Source organism: Xiphophorus hellerii, chromosome 17, assembly GCF_003331165.1.
Source record: "Xiphophorus hellerii strain 12219 chromosome 17, Xiphophorus_hellerii-4.1, whole genome shotgun sequence".
NCBI classification, from domain to species: domain Eukaryota; kingdom Metazoa; phylum Chordata; class Actinopteri; order Cyprinodontiformes; family Poeciliidae; genus Xiphophorus; species Xiphophorus hellerii.
The window spans coordinates 8,135,763-8,156,711 of NC_045688.1; the positions used below are offsets into that span (position 1 = coordinate 8,135,763).

The 20,949-nt window shown below is 34.6% G+C and overlaps 2 protein-coding genes across 5 annotated transcripts in view; one reads left to right on the top strand and one right to left on the bottom strand.

Annotated features, from left to right (window-relative positions):
- The window catches only part of nrip2 (nuclear receptor interacting protein 2), a 34,152-nt gene extending 24,349 nt beyond the window's left edge, over positions 1–9,803 (top strand). Inside the window, exons 3-6 of the mRNA XM_032589980.1 lie at positions 1,619–1,701; positions 2,909–3,015; positions 4,485–4,537; positions 6,430–9,803. Coding sequence (XP_032445871.1) covers positions 1,619–1,701; positions 2,909–3,015; positions 4,485–4,537; positions 6,430–6,546 — 360 coding nt within the window. The 3' untranslated portion in view covers positions 6,547–9,803. The remainder of the gene's footprint in view (positions 1–1,618; positions 1,702–2,908; positions 3,016–4,484; positions 4,538–6,429) is intronic.
- itfg2 (integrin alpha FG-GAP repeat containing 2) overlaps positions 1–20,949 on the bottom strand; it is a 57,796-nt gene that overhangs the window by 26,496 nt on the left and 10,351 nt on the right. For 2 of the 4 annotated variants that reach the window (XR_004342718.1, XR_004342719.1), the window contains exons 11-12: positions 20,754–20,927; positions 2,508–2,610 (exon numbers count right to left, since the gene is read on the bottom strand). Coding sequence is in view for 2 of the 4 variants with exons in the window: in XM_032589963.1 (XP_032445854.1) it covers positions 16,320–16,387; positions 20,754–20,927 (242 nt within the window). In the remaining 2 variants the exon portion in view is untranslated. Of the gene's footprint in view, positions 1–2,291; positions 2,611–16,058; positions 16,388–20,753; positions 20,928–20,949 lie in introns of those variants that run through there. The other 2 variants (XM_032589964.1, XM_032589963.1) reach the window with 2 other exon arrangements.

A 20,949-nucleotide genomic window follows, 5' to 3' on the forward strand; every position in this document is an offset into this window, starting at 1 on the left:
AAAAAGAGAGAGAAAGCTAGCATCCAAATCTTTTAGCTTTTCTAAAACCAGAATTCATATTTAAATTTTTTTTTTGCCATTTATTGAATAATCCAACATGAATAGATCAGATTTAGTTTCAATTTGTCTTTTGTTGTACCAAAAACTTCTTAATATTCTTTATTTTTACTTTTTCCACTGTAGCATAATGCAGAATGGGTTTCTGTTAAGAGGTTGTGATTCATTTTATTCTGATTTTTAAGAAGAAAAAACTAAAGAATCATTTATTTAGTTAGGTATGTGCCTATTGTTTGGGACTCATGTTTTATATCCATCATCGTATGTCCTTGTATTTTATTTTATTATCTACATATCAATGTTTTTTATGCCCCATAATGTTTATGACAGCTATATTTTACTAGATGCAGTCCTTTGTGAGAATGTAAAAAACTGTCTAAATAAATTATTCACTCATAACTGCAAAATGTAAGCCTTGAGAAAGCAATAATTGTAATAACATGCAGCAATATTTGAACATAACTCAAAAGAAAGCCGTTTAGAAATAGAAATCAGCACATCATAATCTTATAAATTTTCAATGTGAAAAACTAACGCCTTTCCTAACGAGGTTCAGCCAGGACACATTATGTTTTCAGAGTGGATTCTGATGAAAGCTGAGAGATTAAATCAAAGATGAAACTCATTAAATAGCTCTAGAGCTAATAGAGAATGCAGGACTGGCTGCTAATTATCTATTATTACCACATTTCACAGTAATTTCTTCTAATTGTATGAGAGAAATGGTTGTAATAGACACAAGATAACTGGTTGTGGGACGAGCATTTAATGTTATTCTTATTCAAAGACATGATTTAAGATTTGTGGCATGGCATAAACAGTAAATCACCTCTATGTTTTCGCTTCACTGTACTGTGGTTTGCAATTTGTTAAATGTGCACATATGACTCACTTGGTTAATATTTCATGGTTGGTGGTGTATAAACAGGAAAATTCAAAGTGTATTCAGCAGACTTATGAATCAGCATCTCCTGTCAGCAATACGAGTCTTAATATTTAAGCTAAACATCCCAAAACATCCTTAAAATAAAACATAGAAGCAGAGTGACTTCATAGCTGCTAGCTAATGATGACTACCATTGGTTTTAGCTGTTAAATTGTCAATGTCACATGGTAAATCTTAAATGTACGCCTGCTATATGAAAGAAAAAGGAATGCAGTGCTTGACAACTAGATAACAAGGTGAGGAAAAAGCTTTAATTAAGAAAAAATAGCGAGGGAAAAGGACGTAGTGGACAATTCTGTTTTGGTTCAGCAAAAAAAAGAAAAAGGCTACCGACACAAATTTTAAATTAGCTAATCTACCACCGTCTCCAGCGTTGTGCGCATGCGCGACATTTCCGGATATATAACACACATGAGTTCAGCGTGGCAGTTTCATAGGCACATTGCAACCAGACAGATTTGTGTAAAAGAGGGAAGATCAGCTTTTTAAAACTCCCTGAAGCTATACTTATGTGCCGCTGTGTCAAACTTTTCCCTTGCGTGCAGAATCATTGCAAATGGGAAAATCCCACTATGACACCAAAATCCCCTCCTCTCTCTGAATCTCTCTTCTCAGTGCTGCGAAACTGAAGTGAAGGCATCCATCAACACTGGCAGCCTACACAACCACATCTCCACCTCCTGCTGCCAGAGGCTGGGGTAAGAAACATCCAGCTCAACACAACAAAAACACACCGTTTTCACTGCATTACTTCCTGTTTTTATAGCCAGACAAACCAACTATCAACAAAGATAAAAGTTCTAATAAAAGAGACTTTAAAGCATTAAAGGGAAGTGTATTTAAATGGACTATCATTTTAATCAGTTCTTATCTTCAGTAATGATTTTATTTTATTATGGTTTATTTAATATACATTTACAAAATTGAGAAATATAAAAAACATATTAAATTTTAATTGTTAAAGGGAATATTTCATTAAATATTGTCCAACAGGCAGGAAAATGGAGACTTATTAAACTGGCACTCAAGATAGCAATCACTATAATCTGGCTTTAATTAACCATAATGGTAATCTTCAAGTGCTCTGCAAAAACACAAAATCTTAAATATTTTTTGTATAGTTTCTAGTGCAAATATGTTTTTTAATTATATTTCAATTGTCCTAACTTACAAATAACTTTTCAGCAAGATGTCAGCTTTTTTTGAAAAACTCGAGTTCCACTTGCAGATCATTTAATTTATAACAAGACATTTTCCTCATGTTATAAGTGAAATAATCTGTCAATGGAAATCAAAATTAAGGAATTATTGACTTAAAACAAGTCCTATTTTTGCATGGAAAGTTACTCTTAAGTTAGTTTTGTAATACTTCAAGTCTACTAACATATGTAGACTACAAACCAGACCAAAAATACTTGGTGAAATTGTGTGTTTTTGTAGTGTATGAACATATTTTATACAAATGAAGAGTGTAAAATGTGTTAAAAAATATGTAATTTCTTACCTGAGAAGCTTTATGCTGTGTAAACTCTTGCCTTGGTTGTAGCTGCTGACAGCCTTGGGTTTTTTTCCTCAGTTAAAGCCACATCTCCATGTTAGCCATCATCCTAAACCAAAACATGTTTGTAATAGTGACCACTTATTTTCAATAATATCACCATGTTGTCAAGTTATAAAAAAAAAACAGTTCCATTTTTTTAAATCTTAAGATTCTACTGGAATAGATAGCTAAGCAAATGTGAAATTTTTATTTCTCCTTTTGATTTCAAATGAGTTTTTAAAGTAGCTGATAAACCGATAAATGAGCTAAATTATTAGTGAAAGCTGCATATGGAACATCAACCAGGTAAACATGCTAATTATTGAAGTTACTGTGAGGATCACAGTGTGTGTGTGTCTCCTCAGACTGGTTCCCAGTAAGGACAGTTCACCATGCGGTGCTGCCAGTTCAGTGACTGATCTGCAGCTACAGCTGGGCAGGCAGACTGTCCGGTGTTCAGCATATGTGAAAGGTAAGGACATTGTTATAAAACCGATGTAAAGTAGCTTGGAAACATTTTAAGGATTTGAATGTGATTTTGTATTTTTTTAACTTGTATTGATATTTTTATTAATTAAGAATTTGTCCCCTTACCGATGTAATCAATTTCTGCCATTTTAAAACAGTCAAATGTTTCAGATCAATCAAATTTTAATAATAAAAAGAGCTAAAGTAAGTACAAAGAGAAAACATAACATAAAAACCGACCAGGACATACAACTAGGCCTCTGACCCATAATTTCAGAATAATTTAATTTCCCTTTGGGATTAATAAAGTATTTTTGAATTCGAATTGAATCCACACTAGACAATAAATCAATAATATATAATCGCAATAAACATGTGATCAATATCAGTAGATAATACGTCTGATAGAATATTCAATAATATTGTTGAACTCCAATCCAGAACCTACAGCTTTTGCCACTCTAGCTGACTCATTCTTTGGTTACCTAGCAACAACTCCCTCACTCATTCTTTGGTTACCTAGCAATGACTTGTTAGTAACTTGCACAGCAGCAGTTTAAAGTTTTGCCTCACAACTGCTTAAAACTAAAAACACATCTTGGAGTGAAAATTGTGGATAAAACAGGAAAAGCTACACCTACGGTTTGTCAATATTTCAGATATTGAAAACAAAAAACTAATCAATAATTATCAATATCGACTGATATGAAACGCTTGTATCATTATATGTTTTTAAGCCTAAAGTAAGTCAACCATTTTAGATCCAAGGTGTTATGAATTTTATGATCGTCATACCGCAAACTAATCAGAAATCCAACTTTATTGTAGTAAAATTTCTGTATAATTCTTTTTATTTAAATTCTTGTATGCCTAACTCAATGGATACGAGTCTGAAATCTGCACAGAAAATGTATCCGTTTATAATCCAAGTCCTGTTTGATAACTCGCCTAGCATTTAAAGAGATCGCTATCCTGTTAGGAAGTGATATGTTTGTCTCCGTAATCTTGGGATTTGTGGCAGTAATTTCTGCTTTTGCTTCCTGTGCAGGTGAAATATCTGGAAGGAAATATGATCCCCATCTTCTATTAACACAGATCAAATCAAAAAAGTTTCGGTTTTATACGTTTGCATGTCAAGAAATGGTTATCGAGACAAATCCTAAATGGTCTAAATGAAGCTAAATGAAAAATGAAGCCACACTGTATGGACTTAAATCACTCTGACCAGTGGAAAACAAATAATTCAAGACACAAATTCAACTCCATACCCACAGATATTATGTTTTTATGATACAACACCAACCCTCACAAGTACAAGCTCAACAGCTCTCATTATCACAGAAAGGAATATTTTTGTAGAACTTCAGTCTAATTTATGCATGTTCAGATGAGGTGGTTAAATTGCTTTCATAAAGCAGTTCTATAATACGTTTTATTTTCTCTGCTCTCATCTTTCCTTCTCTCCCCTTTTAGAGGATGAGGTGTCTGAACTGTGCCTGGGTCTGCAGACTCTGTTGGAGCTGAAAGTAAGGTTCACTTTTTATTTTAATACTTGGTGAATAAAATGTGCCTAAAAAAAGTGGTCCAGTTGTAACTAAAATGCTAAATGGGAAAAGCAGAAATCTCTGTTTTAAAAAATGGAGGCAGGACAGAAAAACAGAAAGTAAGTTCATGGTGTGAAAATAACGTGAACTTGGATTCAGTTGGAGCGTTTCATGGAAGGTGATTTTACCCTCTGGCTTTTTTTTTCATTAAAATCTAATTAAATATGATTAGAGGCCTGAAGTATGAGAAGTCTAATTAGAATGTTGTTTTAGTGTGTAGCTGTAAAAATATCACTGCTTCTCTCAGATCATAATGTCAAGTCCTCCAGACTGGAAAATAATTACATTTCAAAGCGAAAGTTATATCATGTCCTCACAGGCCTGGTGAAAGAAAGCAAATCCTGCATCAGAGCAACTGTTGACTGAATAAAAACCAGAAAGTTATTGATTTCATTTGACTTTAATCAGTCTGTTGCATCATGCTGAAGGATCATCATCTACTTTACAACAGGTTCCCAACAAAGAGCTGTAACCTCTGGCAGGGAACCCCCGCTGTCAACTAACAGGAAATGTTAAGAAATTACAATGTTTTTCATTCACTAATCACTAATTATTACATTCATTTAACATAAATGCTGTCTCGTAGATTTGGATTTTAGACGGCCATAAGTTCTGTGGCAGAAAATTTTATCATCAGATAATACTATTTTTTTATCACAATCCCTTTCTTTGATAAGAAAATATGTAATATATCATATATAGTATATGTATATTTTTTGCAGTAGTATCCTCCACAGTCGGGAACTTTTGTCTTTTTTTTGGTAAAAACTCCCATTTATAGCTAGCTACGCTAACTTAAAATTTTGACTGGCAGCCAATCAGCTAAAAAACATAAATAACATTTAAAGCAATTATTTTAACATATTTTATTTGGAAAAAACATGATTGAATAATAGATTAATCTTTATTTTCTTTTTTTCCCCCCTCATCTTCGCTTCAACTTTCTGAGGCCCTCACAGCGCCCCCTAGCGGCCCTTTGAAAAATACTCCTACTACACTTGAAATGAAACAAAACTATCTTACAAGTAACTTTTCACCAAGATAGGAGCTTGTCTGAAGTCAATAATTTCTTAAAATTGATGAAAAATACTGTTATCTGCCAGTGGCACTAGAACGTTTTCATCAATTATTGATTGCAAACGAGCTCCCATATCTCCATTTAAGTAATGATCAAGTTAGTACACTTGAAATAAGGCAAAACTAAGACCTGTAAACTAGAAACTAGACTAAAATACTTAAGATTTTGTGTTCTTGAAATTTATAACTTGAAAAATAGAGGTTACAGTGCAAAAACGCAAAATCTCAAGTATTTTTTTCATTCTAGTTTCTAGCACAAATATCTTAGTTTTATCTTATATCAACTTTACTAACTTACAAGTAACTTTTCAGCAAGTCAATTACTTAATATTGATGAAATTGTACTTATTTCACTCTTAAAACATATAAGTGAAATAATCCGTCAATTTAACTAATACTTTTTCATCAATATTAGTGGATAATTTACTTAAAACAAGCTCCTGTATCTTGCTGAAAAGTTATTTCAAGTATACAAAGATATTTGCTCTAGAAACTAGACTCAAAATACTTGGTAAGATTGTGTGTTTTTGCTGTGTAGAAAGTAGAAAATATAATCAGTTAAAAAGGTATGAAAATATATAAGTTTGATAAATCAGTGGAGAGTTTTCCTTGGTTTTGGATGATTTATAACCGAACCCTTCCAACAGGCCTTGGATTAGCCTCCTGAAGTCAGGCTGTCAGCCTGTTTAAATTATTTAGAGCAGTAATTATGTCTCATCATGTGAATCCTCCCTCAGTGCTGCTTGGATCTGAACAATCGGGTTCTGAAGCTTCAAGGCTGCGGCGACGAGCTGCCCTTCCTGAACACTGTAACCGACGGCAGGTGCCAACACGACACCAACGAAAACCTGTGAGCCGACTCCACATCAGCTGCCAAGTCTGGTCATCGCTAACGGGCTGCAGCTGCGAGAAACGATGCCCTTTGTTTTTATCTGGACTGTCCAATCACAGCGTCACTGCCAGAACATGGATGAGCGTTCACCTCTGTTGTTCTCAAGCTTACATCTTCATGTCTGCTGAGTTTTGACATGATTTTCTCTTATAATTGTCTAGTTAAGCAGAGCAAAACCTGATCTCTCCAGGTTTTGGGATTATGCTGCATTTTCTCTGTTCTGCTGCTTACGAAAAGAAAAATATTTATGACAATTTGAAGTGAATTTATATTGAATCTGCTATGATTTGGCTGCTGAGGAATTGTGTTGAATTACACCTCAATCACATACTGAGATTTTCTTCCACTTTGGTTTTTTTCTATGTTACAAAAAAATTTCTACAGTTCTGTTAAACTACGATGACATATTAGGGTCGTTGCAGATAGAAAAAAGGAGTAAATTTTCGTTAAAAAAAATCTCAGAAATTTTGAGAATGTTCTAAAAAAAATTCTGAAAAAAAAACCTTGGAAATTTAAAAGTTTCAAAGTCAAACATTTGCGAGAAACAAATCTGATAGCTTGAGGATAATCTGAGAAATGTTGTAGAACAAACAAAAACATTGTCTGTGCTCCAAAGAATGAAAGTTTGCAAGAAAAAACTCTGAAATTTTGAGATTAAGCTGAGAATTTTTCTGGGAAAAACTTTCAAACGTCAAAAACTCTGAAATTTCCATGTTTTTGTAAAGAATTTTTTTTAGATTCATCTCAAAATGTGAGATTATTTTTTCTAGAAATTTGTAACTTTTCAAACTCAGAAATGTTCTTGTTTTTTCTAGAAAATTTGATGGAAATTTAATTCTTTCTCCTCCATCTACAATGGCCCTAATTCCCCGCCATAGTTAACACCGATGTCTGGTGTTTTAAAGTTTAATTTCTTTTTGGCTAAATAGTCACTCCAATTGGCAGAACAATCAGAAACCCGAAAAATGTTTTGGATTAAACCAGTGCTTTCCAACAATTTTAGCCTTTTGGGTCTACTCATACTTAAAGCTGACCTTGTATGTAATTGTAAAATTGTGGTCAATACTGAAATTTAAGATACAACGTATCAATTGTTTCATTATTTAACTGTCATCATGACCAACTTTAACTTTAAATGTTTCTCCGTTTATCTTTTATGCTTATATTAAAGCTAGAAGTCAACCGTGTTCAACTTACAAGGATTTTCTTACTGTTACATTAAGTGATGAGGTTAACTACTGTTAGTAGAAAAAAAAGCTAATAAAAGTGAATATATTTTTACTGCTACTGAGGCCTATAAACCCCGAGGTGTATGTTCATAAATGCGTTGTTCAGTACAGTATGTGAGTGATTTTATGATGTACAAACACACAGAAGCACAAACAGCTAATCACTTTATACATGTAGCAGCAGCCATGTTGGATCTCGAGGTCCATCGCAATTTACTTTTACACTTCAATATTTAAAAAAAGTTGCTTATTTTATGGAATTCGATATTCTAACATCCAAATATAAATGGATCAAGCCATTGTTTAGCTGTGATGATGGTGGCTTTTGAACATTTTTATTCAGAAAACTAAACATTTATGAAATATATTTTAACACCCAATAATTCTTGTTGATTTATTCAATTTCAAACTCTGAATGAAAGCAGTTAAATGGAAAACACCACACTAGGCTACTGAGACTTCATGTTGGCTTAATGGTTGTACATCTCAATAGTTGGCTGTTATCTTCAGAAAACTTTTATTATTCACATTTAAATTTTCCTTTAATTTAAAATAGACATTTTTAAATGACTCATTTGTTTCAAACAAGAGGAATCTGTAGGTATCCATTTCTTTCTATGGAGCTGAACCGTTAGCATGTTAGTTAACCTTTAGTTAACCTTTGATACTGTTAGCTAACAGTATCAAACCGTTATGGATTTGAAATATTACAAACGTAGCTCACAATTTTATCAAATGCGCAAGTTTAAAATTTGAACAGCTAAACATCAATGTTAGATTAACATTTCAGGTTAGATTCCATCAAGCTAAATATATTCAGTTTTAGCGTTTTCTTCAAGCTATTTTTAGCATCGATAGCATCTCCTAACAGTCAAAATAATATTTGCTCTTTTGGTTGGAAATCACTGGATTAATTAATTTAAGAAACGACTGAGTAAAGTGCAGTTTTGTTTTGTTTCTGTTAATTTGGAGAGAGATGGAAAAATAAAACATTACCCCCAAAATTGTAGTCCTTCCAGTAAAGTGGTATTGCATAAAATGATGCAATACCACTTAAATGTATTTTTAAAATATTTTAAATTCGGTTTGGCTCAGACCATTTCCTGAAAATATTCCAACTTTCTACAACTTTTAAAAAAGTAATTGTGATTGATTTTTTAAAAAATGTTTTCCACACACTCCTCAGCCTAACGGTAATATAGACTTTATAACAGCACTTTCCAGAAAATTCCCTAAAAACAATTAAACATTGATTTGATATATTTGAATCAGACTCAGAAGCAACAAAAATACTAAGTCAGTCCAGATCTGCATGACTTTGTCAAGTTCAGCCTTTGTATAAATAAGTCTGCATGTGGTGTTCTAGTCAGAAAATGTCACGTTGGAAGTCTGTAGGGGCAGGATGTGAGTATGTTTTGTGTGCATGTTTGAGTTACAAGTCATAGCGAGGTTTTGTTCCTTTTTCACATGGGAAAAAAACTGAATCCTTCCCGTTTTCCCAACTGGGTCGAAACAAAACACCCTGCCAAAAGCCTACCCCAGCTGCCTTCATCCTCTGCCTCTTTTGGGAAACTTTAATCATTTGGTTACGGCTCAGCTCCATGCCAAGGTCTCCTCGTCATGCTAATCGTTATAGATATGGTCTTTATCAATATAAATATTTCACCATTTCTGTTTCTGATGCAATTGTTTCTGATTTGTCCATATACAATAAGCAAACCTGGCAACCTGAATTATGTTTTCATGGTTCAGAGGACAAAAGCTGTTTATCAAAGGCCATCATGCTCTGCTTTGAGCCCAATCATGCTTACGACTGTGCTGCACAGCATCCATCCACACACAGATTGGCAATATTTGTTTCTTATAAATGTAGTAGTGAAATTCCTATGCTGTGTGAAAGGAATTAATGTATTAAAGAAATTTATTTTTGGTGTTTTACCTCTTCTGAATAGTATTTTCTCTGCTTAAAATAAAATCTGTATTCTGGCTAGCTGTTTTCCTTAATATTTGTGGAAACTAGTTACACTACGGGCTAGTTTTGTAATGTGGCAAATACAGAAGTGGACTGGGGCCAATGAGGGAAAGACATTTTTTTTCATTTAATCTCAGAATTCTGACGTTTTTCCAGATTTTTTATTTTGCAGAATTTTGACTTTTTTCAAAATTCTGATTTTAATCTCAGCATTTTGACTTTTTTCTCAGAATTTTGACTGTAATTTTCACGTTGATCTCAGTATGTTGACTTTTTTTCAGATTTTGTTTTTCTTCAGAAAAAAATGACTTTTCTCAGAATTTTAATTTTTTCCTAGAATTCTGATTTTCATCTCAAAATGATATTTTTTCTTAATTCTGACTTTAATCTTTGAATTCTAACTTCTTTTCAGAATTATTTTCTTTTCATCATTTTGACTTTCTTCTCAAAATTCTGACTTTAATCTCATAATTTTGACTGTTTATCTTCAAATTTCGACTTTTTTCTCAGAATTTTGACTATTTTGTGAGAATTCTTTTTTTCATCTATTTCAATTTTTCCCCCAAAATTCTGACATTAATCTCAGAATTTAGAAATTTTTTTCTCAGAATTTTGAGTTTTTCCCTGAATTCAGTTTTTTTTTAATTCAGAATTTTGACTTTTTCTTGAAATTCTAACTTCAATCTCAGAATTCTGACTGTAGCCTTCTGAGATTAAAGTCTGAATTCGGAGAATTTTTCAATGGCTTTGTTCCACTTCTGCAGAAAAAGATCCCTTGTCTGTAAAATGACTAAGCAGCCTGTTTGTAGGAGGGCTCTGCAAGAAAGACGGTCAGCGCAACCTATTACATTGATTCCCATAGACAAACTATTGGCCCTTCTCTGCCATCCTTCTATAAAAAGCACAGAGAAAGCAGATGTTCCCACAGCACCAGAGGGAAATGACCCACAGCCAGTTTGACAAACACACAATCTCATCCTGCTGCACAATAGATTTTTTTCCATGACAGAAACACAGCACTGCTGTATACATCATGTCCAAACGTTATTGTCATATAATAAAATCACTTTGAATTTACTGAAATCATATTAAACAATGATTCCACCAGTAAACAAATTTACAGATCAACTGCAAAAACACAAAATCACAAATGTATTTTGCAAAACGTATTTTGCTAAATGTTTTGCAGTTGAAAAACATGTGCAAACATGTTTCTAGGTAGTACTAGAAACATGTTTTTCTAGTGCAAACATATTAAAGACACTTGAAATAAGACAAAAATAATTCACAAGCAGCTTTTCAGCACAATATAGGAGCTTTTTTAAATCACAAATTACTTAATATTGATAGAAAAATAACTAGTTATATGTGAAATAATCTGCCAATGGAACAAGACATTTTTCCAACATTAAAAGTTAAAATGTCTTGTTTCATTGGATCATCCTAGCAGAAAAATATTTGATCAAAAAGCTTAATTTTTTCCCCAAAATTGCTGTGTTTCCATTAAAGCTACAGTATCATATATAATATATATATCAACTTTTATGAAAAATATAGTTTTACATATTTGCTGAAACTTGTTACTGTATTGTGACAGTAAGATATGAATTATGTCCTCCCAGTGCTGTCTAGAAACAACCAATCAGAGCCAGGAGGCGGGACTTAGCGCTGTCGATCACCTCTCCCACACTCCCCTTGCTCTCTGCTAAGCTGCAGCTAGCATAACATAAATGGTCAGCTATTTAGCGTGCCCACTGATGATGGCGAATTAACAGTTTTCCTGTAAAGGCAAGTTATTTCTCCAAAATTAGCACATTTAGCAGGGATTACATGCGGTTGATTGACAGCTTTAAGATCCTCCTCCTGGCTCTGATTGGCTGTTTTTGGTCTGAAGCGATGGATTTCTTCAGACGGCAATAATAGCTCGAAGAGGAGGTGGAGGAGATCGATCTTTTCACAAATTATCTGTCTAAAATTACACTGTCACGACATGGTGACAGTTTTAACAAATATATATATAAAAAACATTTTTTATAAATGTAAAATAATGCACCTTTAAGCAAATTTATTTTCATAATTCCAATTTGAGCAATTACATGGTCAATGGAAACATAGCTTGTGTGTTGAAGGAGTACTTGTCTTTTAGTAGAATCAGACATAATGTTGATTTTTGGGGTGCTTAAAATACACCAAAAAATATAAAGTGAACCCATCTAGTGAGCAGGAACAGACACTGACAGCCCTGGTTTAAATTCACAGCACAGTAGAGACCAACTCTGCAAGCTAAAGCAAGTCAAACACCATCCAATTACTGACTGGGGGGGATGTAATTTGATTTTTTCTTGAACTCTACAGTTTCTTAACAATGTCCAAGCTGCTTTCAGCTTGTCAGACCAGTCAGTTGATGCTTTATTTTATTTTGGCTTCGTGTGACAGCTCGCTGCGTCGATAAGTCAGGAAACGGGGGTCCGTTGGGGGGAACGGGAGAATATAAAGTCACACCAGACCTTGTTAGAGAAGGGCCCCCTTTATCCACCCCCGTCTACTGTTTTGAGTCATTTTCTACACCCACATCCTGCTAACAGTGCAGCCGATAACACCTCTGGTTGGAAAGTTCAGTTATTCTTTCCTAAATCACAAAGTTATGCTTTCGCTTTGCACAGCCGCCTTTGTCTCTGCAGCAGCTACAACTCAACATGTCGAAACCACAAACTGTAAAGCAGAAAAGGAGCAAGTGCTGAATTCATTGACCAATCTTTATGCAGCAGAGCTTCGATATTTAAATGTTAAACAAATTTCAACAAAAACGGCCGCAAATGCAAAAAATGATTTCATTATTAACTGAAAAGCTATCCGAATCATAAATCAACTGTTCTCATATTTTTTGAACAGAGATGTAGAACATCATTTCATTTATAACACAGAAACAATGTTTAGAAGTGGAATAATCTACAAGTGTAAAAACTACTTTTAAAAAATCAATAATGAAGGAATCTTAACTTGTTAATTCGTCTCATTTCAAGCGTACTAAAAACTAAAACAGAAATACTTGCTAAGATTTAATATTAATGCCCCTTTTAAAACACTTGGTGTGACTAAAGGATCCTTAAAGGTCAGTGTGGGCAGAGGGACTTGACTTAAGCTCAGGTCTCGCTCCTTCCTGAAAACCCTGATCACAGGCTGCTCACTCCCACACAACAAGTCTGTCACGGGTGGATTTTACTCTGCCTGCTGCCACACAAAGCTTCAAATATCTATTTGCCCTTCATTTCTTGTCAATACCTTCACTCACCTTCTTATTTATTTATTTCCTCCATCTGCTGAAAAGATTAAAACACACAGTGATTAGCTGTATGGTTTAGTAACACATTGGGAATGACTCACAATTTGAACTGCAGTGTTTTATATTATTGATCAGATTAGGGTTTTTGTGGTGACGGAAAAAACTTGTATAATTTTCTTTCCACTTCACAACAATGCACTATTTAGTGAGAGTTTACCACATAAAATCTAAATAAAAATGCTTTACTTGTGGCTGCAACGTTACAAAATGTGAAAAACGTTATATTAAGTTTTTATTAAAGTACTATAAACGCAACTTTCAAACTTGACCGTTCCAAACGAACCGTTCCTGACGCAGAGTAAACCAGTACAAGCTAGACGAACCGAAGTGAAGCTAATAGCTGTTAGCAGTGAAGCTAATAGCTGTTAGCAGTGAAGCTAATCTCGTAGGGGCTGGCAGTGAAGCTAGTTTTGAGGCTGCTAGCAGAGAAGCTAACTTCAAATCTTTCCTGATTATCTTGAGACAATTTAGTTAAAATCATTAAAACACAATAAAACAAGCACAGGTTCATAAAAATTAGCCAAGCTTAATTTACTAAGCTTTTAACAGAACGGGTTTGTGGCCGTGACAAACACTTTACCTTTTTTTAAGCTACGGCATATAACGGTTTTTTTAAGCCAGGCGATTAAAAATAACATGGTGTCCAAGAAAAATGGTAAAAATCTCTGCAGAAGCTAAAATAAAACTCATAAAGCAGCTGAATCTTATCTTTTCAAAACTGCCTTTATTCAGGAAATAAAAATGACAAAAATACTGCCATAAAAATGTAACCTTATACAAACAAATAAGTCCATAAACCAGACGCTGCACAGATATTTTTAGTCAAACCTCCATATTTTGCCATTAAAAAGGCCAAACTGCTATTTTGTTAAGCATAATTTGCTTAAAACTGCCTCACAGTTGCGGTCACCCAAGAAGCCAGTAATAACGACAAGGCCAGCGGCCTGGTGCAGCCGGGTCACAGAGTCAGATGTTTCAGACATGTTTCATGCACAAAATTTATGTCTGGGAAAAATCCTGGAGCAAAAGTCAAAGCCACAGAGGATTCATCATCATTGGAGGCCAGAGAGGTTTCTGCATACTAAGCTGACATTTTCTCTGGGAGATCATGCTCAGGAAGCCATGTACATCGGACAGCTTACATATTAAAAACAAGAGCCTGGTTCTGCTTGACCATTAAAGGTCATAAATGAGCCTCAATGAGCTCACAGAATGGAAATGCTCAGCACTTATAAAGGCAAGCTGCAGCCCAACAAAGATGTGCTCTGATACAACTGCAAATGTTATGATTATAAAATCCTCTTATCTATAATAGGGGTCAATCATTATGTTAGGATGCATTTCCTTTTAGGGACGCAAATGTTTTTTATTATCTTAAAGCTTCAAAAACTAAAAATGCAACCCACTTGTTCTTCATTTTGACTACACAAATTACCCAACTAATGACTGAATGATCAAATATTTCTCCGTTGTATTTAATGATGCAGGAATTGAATTGTCATAGTGACAAAATTTTTTATTTTTTGGAAATATTAAAGCAACAGGATAAAGCAAGCAAAAATGAAGCCACTAATAATACAAATCAAGTTTCCTTATTATTAAATAGCTGAACAGTTATGAATGTCAAACTGATAATTCAACACAATAAATTAATTCAAATACAGCAAGCTGTTTAAAGATATGGAATAATAAACAATTATTTCAAGAAAAATGTTCTCAAGATAATGAGAAATTATGGAAATGAAATTTGACGCATGCATTTTGTGAAATTCAATTACAAGTTACACAAGATTGTGTGTCTGTAGATGAATTTTTTATGCAGGAGGGAAAGACAAAGACCGAAGCATCCAGGATGTCCAAAAATCAAATGTGAATAAGAAACTACAACAATTTGCAGCAACTTCATAAAAAGCAAAGATTGCAGAACAACCGAGCTAATCAGTGAAACTCTAGGTGTTGGATTGAGCAAGTCTCTAAAGGGCAGATGAGAGGCAGCGGCCTCCCAGGACACCTGAGCTTCCCCCAGTCAAACACAAACACTTCTCATTTATTTTTCATAAGACACAGGCAGCCAAACATGGGCGGTCACTGGATCCTCCCCAGAGGAACAGTGGGTGATTCCCCAGCCTTTCCAATCGTCACACCCTCCGAGGAGATTGCTGCTCGCCGCTGAGACAACACTGCCGTCTTGCTGCCTTTTTCATTATGTAACATCAGTAGGGCTTTATAAATTTAAGAGAATTCACTAGATAAAAAAAAGAGGGGATTTCTTTTTCAGCAGCTTGTCAGTGGTTATTTGACAGCAACATAAAGGCGGTGTTGATTTGGACTCTGGTGAAAACAGCGAAGCGTTTCCCCTGCAACGCCTCGCGCTTTCAACCTCCCCTCGTTTTGTTAGGAGCTAACCTGAGCAGACAGAATGCAAATGACAGGTAGCACAGAAATAACAGCAGCAGCAGCTGGGGAACGGTCTTTATTACAGAGTATTTACATTAGGAAGAGAACGCCACGTACTACACATGCATATTGATGCTATTGTAGGTAGAAAAAAAGGAGGAGTAAATCTCTGCCCAAAACTCAAGACATTTTTAGATTAATCTCAGAAATTTTCAAGAAAAAAAATTAACAAAAAAAAAAGTTTGAGGAGTTGAAAATTAACTAGAATTTATTTTTTAATTTTAAGATTTATCTGAGAAAATTTTAAAAAAGAACGAGGAAATTTTGGGGTTTAAAAAGTTTACAAATATCTAGACAAAACTCAAATATTCAGATTAATCCAAGACATTTTCTAGAAAGAACAAGGACATTTTTGAGTTTGAAAAATCTAATCGAAATTTTCTAGAAAAAAAGCTTTTTGACTTTTGAACCCCAGAAATTTCCAAGAATTTTCCTAAAAAAATTCTGAGATTAATCTCAAACTTTGAGTTTTTCTCAAGCAAATGTTCAACTTTTGATACTGCGATAATTTTTCAAAAAAAAGAAATAAAAATAATAAGTTAATTTTCATCCAAAAATTTTAAGATTAATTGCACACATTTTCTAGATAAAAACTTGTAAATTTTTCAGATTAATCTAAATGTATTTTAGTTTTTGGGTAGAAACTCACTCCTTTTTTCCCTGTCCGCTGTGACCTTAATACGCCGTTGTAGAAAACAGAGAAGGAGGCTGTGTGGTGGAAATCTGTTGCTGCGCTACGTCTGTGCGTCCTGGTACAGAACATTCGCCACCAGATCTCTCACTGCAGCCGGATCTTCACCGTCTGTGGAGACAAAATGAACAATGTGGCAATTACTGATGACACCGGATAATCATGAGGGCTTCACAAGTCCAAGTACAGAGAAAAAGTATCCATATCCTATCAACTCTTCCACATTTTCTCATCTTCCAACCACAATTGTTAAACTTTATGTGGTCTTTATGATAGAAAAACACAAAGAAGTGAATAACTGAAGCAAACACGTGATTGACAGTGCTAAGACCCTCCCCCTGGATCTGATTGGTTGTTTCTGACTGGGAGCTGTGCATTTCTGCAGATTACTGTAGGACAACAGGAATGAGGCAGAGGATTTCTTCACAGATCTGTCTCATGTTATACTTTTACGACATAGTGACAGTTTTACCAAATATGTTAAAAAAAAAGTTTTTAAAAGTTGCATACTGCATATTTAATGCCTACTTTGTGATGTCAGACAGGTCCTATATAGATCATTTATTTCTGTTAGTGAAACTGGACCTATTTAATAAGATCAATCACAGATAATTCATGATTTATTAAGGGGTAAATTTGTATTTCTACACCAATCTTAATGTAACCTCACAGCATTGCTTAGAACTAAGAGTATTCCATGTGATTTCATCCATGTCTTTTATAATGAGGTTTAGGTTTGGGCATTGACAGCAGAGGTCTGGTCACTGACAGCACCGTGACCTTTAAAGAGCAAAAAAGGGAGAACTGCTCACACATTAATATGAACACAAACAAAGGACGGTTACACGAGACGGGAATTCAATTAAGTTCAAAGACTTTTGAAGGCATCCTCCCGGATGCAGTGGAGCAAAAAGAAACAAGAAAGAATTACATTTATAAATAAATAAAATGAAACTAAATAAATAGAATATACCAGCAGGTCAAAAACTTTTTTTTACATTTATTCTGATATGATTATTGTGAAGCAGCAATGGATGGATGATGAAAGAATGGAGAAAATGACAAAGAGTAATTTATATAACTTTTATGTGGAAACAGAAAGATGTTTTTATACTTATTCACACTGGAAGTTATTTTTTAAGTCAAATTGTGTAGAAATATGAAAAAGAAACAATAAACCTTTTCCATCCTAAATCTCTGACCTTCTGCTATAATACTATGACGGTTTCCATTGTGTGCATTAATGCATGTTAAAGGTGACCTATTATGCTAATTTGAGCAGGTTAAGTTAGATCTACAGGCTACACAGAACAAGTTAATTTATTTTTTTGCACAAAATAATTCTTAGATAATGAGATTTTAGGTTCTCTTGTCTTTAGTACTTGAAAACAGCTGCAAACGGATGCATAATTATACAACTGTACAGCTCTGACAAGCAGAAGTGGAGCCTTCTGCACAACCAAAAAGAATGCAGCAAGTGGTTTCTGGATGGTAAGTCAACAATAAAACACTTGTGTTTTCTAGCAGACCAAAAGTGCTGGAGCTCCACCTGGGTTGCTAGGTGACAGGTGAAACTCTGCTGGGGTTGCTAGGTAACAGGTTGGGCAGTGTCTGCTTTGTCAGTTACATTTTGGAGGTTTTTTTAAAGGGCTCATTTTCCAGACATCAAGAAACTTCATCTTACTGCCAAAAATGGTTGGGTGTTTCTTTTAAGCACTAGAGCTTGAATTTTGGATAATATACTCTTTACATATTTTACATACTTTACATACATTGATTTATATTTATTAATTTATTAGGCTTCTTAAACTTCTTAAATGTCGGTATGTTTTATAGGATTTTAAAAAAAATAAAATTCATATCTACCTTCTTTAAACTGTTTAAATCAAGCAACTGAAATTATTTTTTGTCCTATTTTTTAATACTTGTATACCTGGTGAAAAAGGAGGTTTAGTTTAACCTGTATTAATAGTTATCAACATCTGTCTCACTTCTGTTGATTTACAGACAAACTTTACAGAAAACTTCCCATTTGTTGATTTCAGGTGAGGGAAAAAAAAGCCTGCTTACCTTCTCACATCACAACTCCTCAGGAATGAACCAAGGTATTCGCTTGAGTTGAAACAAGCAGACTGAAGTCCTTCATCACAAATTTAAAAAGTAGGAGTAGCTGGCTTCATTTAGAAACCTTTTCCAGTTGCAACAGAAATCCGAAAGGTTCTTAATAGTCAACGTTTGGGCTGAGGGCACGTATTAATAAAAATGACAGCAGGGGAGAGGCTGAGTGTTGCTGCGAGATGTTTCTGTTAGCTTAGATTACACACAGTACAGACTTCTAATTTATTTTTCCCATTTTTATCCTTATGGCAGCCATTTGGTATATGATCATTAAAAAAGAATCCCAAATATAGATTGCTTCTCCTCTTTAAATGAAATCTGTCACCATTTTTCTTCTGTTCCTGGTAAAGTTAGTCTCAACTTTGACATGATGTGTAAAAAAACTATCTAATTTATCATTTAAATTAAATCTTATTGAGTGAAAATCACTGCGACAGCAGCGAGTCTAATGTTTCACCGTGAAAGATAATTAACAAAAGAAATTAACATGAAATAAACAACCATGGAGGATTCAGAATAATAATTAACCAAATGCTGACTGAAGGCAAACGTTGCGTTTGTGATTAATACAGAGAAGCAAGAAGAGAGCGGCGGGGAGAAGAGAGGAAAAGCTGTAGAGTTGATGGACAAGCTGCAGATTTGTCCGTATTTGGACAGGATAAATTTCCCTCCTGACCTCCTCTGTCAGTCACTATGAGGGTTTTATGAAAGACTCTTATTAGCTGTTAAATAAAACGCCAGCAGCAGAAGCAGCATCTGGTTAGCTTAGCTTCACATTAGCACTGGAAAATGGGAAAAACAATCCTGATTTTACTTTTTAAATTCTTTATACTTTTAATCCTTATATATTTAAACTTTGTCATAGATAGATTTAATACAAACAGAGCCTATTGAAACAGTGCTGTTACTGCGATCTAGTAGTTTGTTATGGCAAACAGACTAGAAACACAACCAATTTTGAGTTTTTGAGTACCGATCATCTGCACCCAATACTTCAACAACCTGCAGTGACTTATAAAATGTCTCATTGATGATTATTAGCCACAACATAAACATTCATCCAAAAGCCCACATAGGGACAGACATTATCAATTTGCTTAGGCTCAGAATACTTAAAATAATTTACAATAAGACTTTCCCATATACAAACAAATACATTGAAATCTAATTTATGCAGTTTTCTTTGTTTTTGACATCAAACTGCCTGACTGGAGAGAAGTCCCTCAACATCCATTTTCTAAAAAACAGAGGAGGTTTGCTGAACTTGATTTAGATTTTGTTCTGGGTTTTCTCTACGTTTATTCAGGTTTTCTTGTGTTTATAGATATATATTTAATGATCAAATGTAAATGAGAGGCTTAATCTGCATTCTTGAATGTATAAATTACATATAAATACAATATAAGCACCATAACTGATCTTTTTTTTTACATTTACTTCCTCACTCATTTAGATAAAGATTAGATTATTACTATTACGTTGGAGTTGCAAATAATTAATTGACTTATTATCGATTAATAGTTTATTAGATGAAAATGAGCTCCAATCGATTAACTAATAATGTCCGTTTAGGCCTTATTTTAGTGATGTAGTTTGGCCGCCGTCCAGCAGAGGGCGCCGCTGCTCATCCTTAAGCGGAGCCGAACAGAAACAAAGATGGCGGAGAGCGCCACCCAGAACAGGAAAGTGAAACTCTGAACGGAGTCCGGTTTTTATGCGGTTCTGTTTAATATTACCATTATTAGGCACCAAAAACAAAAACAACAACAATTAGGTCTCTTAACAGCTACTGATTGACCTGGTAATATGATTTATTGTTGTGTTTATCCTCATGTTACTCTTCAATTGTATTTGTTCTCTTCCAATCCTCACAAAAAATAAAAAAGATAAATTACATGTATGATGAGTCACAACCCGTGGCTTAAAGCCAAAGTTTAAGACTTTAATTAAACACTTATAATCTGCTACTGACTTCTTAAAGGTTGTGTGTGTGCAGCTGGTTTGATTAAGAATGTTCTGGTTGGATCTTTGAATTTCACAGATTAGGCAGAAGTGCCAGTCCTGCTTTGTCACTCTTCTCATAGGCAAATAAACACATTTCTGAAACTGTGAGAAGAAAGTGGGCAGTAAACCTCGCAGAGAACCAGGATTTACTCTCCTCCGTCCTCATTACCATTCAGGTCAGAGTCTGAGTGCCAGCTCAGGACTGAACGTTTGTTGGCTGCAAACAGTCACAGTTTGTCTTCTGTTCAAATAAAAACTCCAACTGAGGCAATGTTGACTGAATTTAATGAACGATGTTCTGGTTGGAGCTGAATGTGCTTCCTGGAGACCACCTTCGAGTTGTTTTTGTACTCACCAACTCCCAGAGCCTCCAGCTGGCTTTTAAACTCAGGCTTCTCCTCAAGCACTCGCTGCAGGTTGCTGGACTCCATCCGCTCAAGCTCCACCTTCCAGTAGATGTAGATTTTCTGGTTGAAACTGACGTACACCAGACAGGGGCTGTTTTTACCCTCCTTGCATGTGTACTGACCTGAAATCACAGATTTAAATCC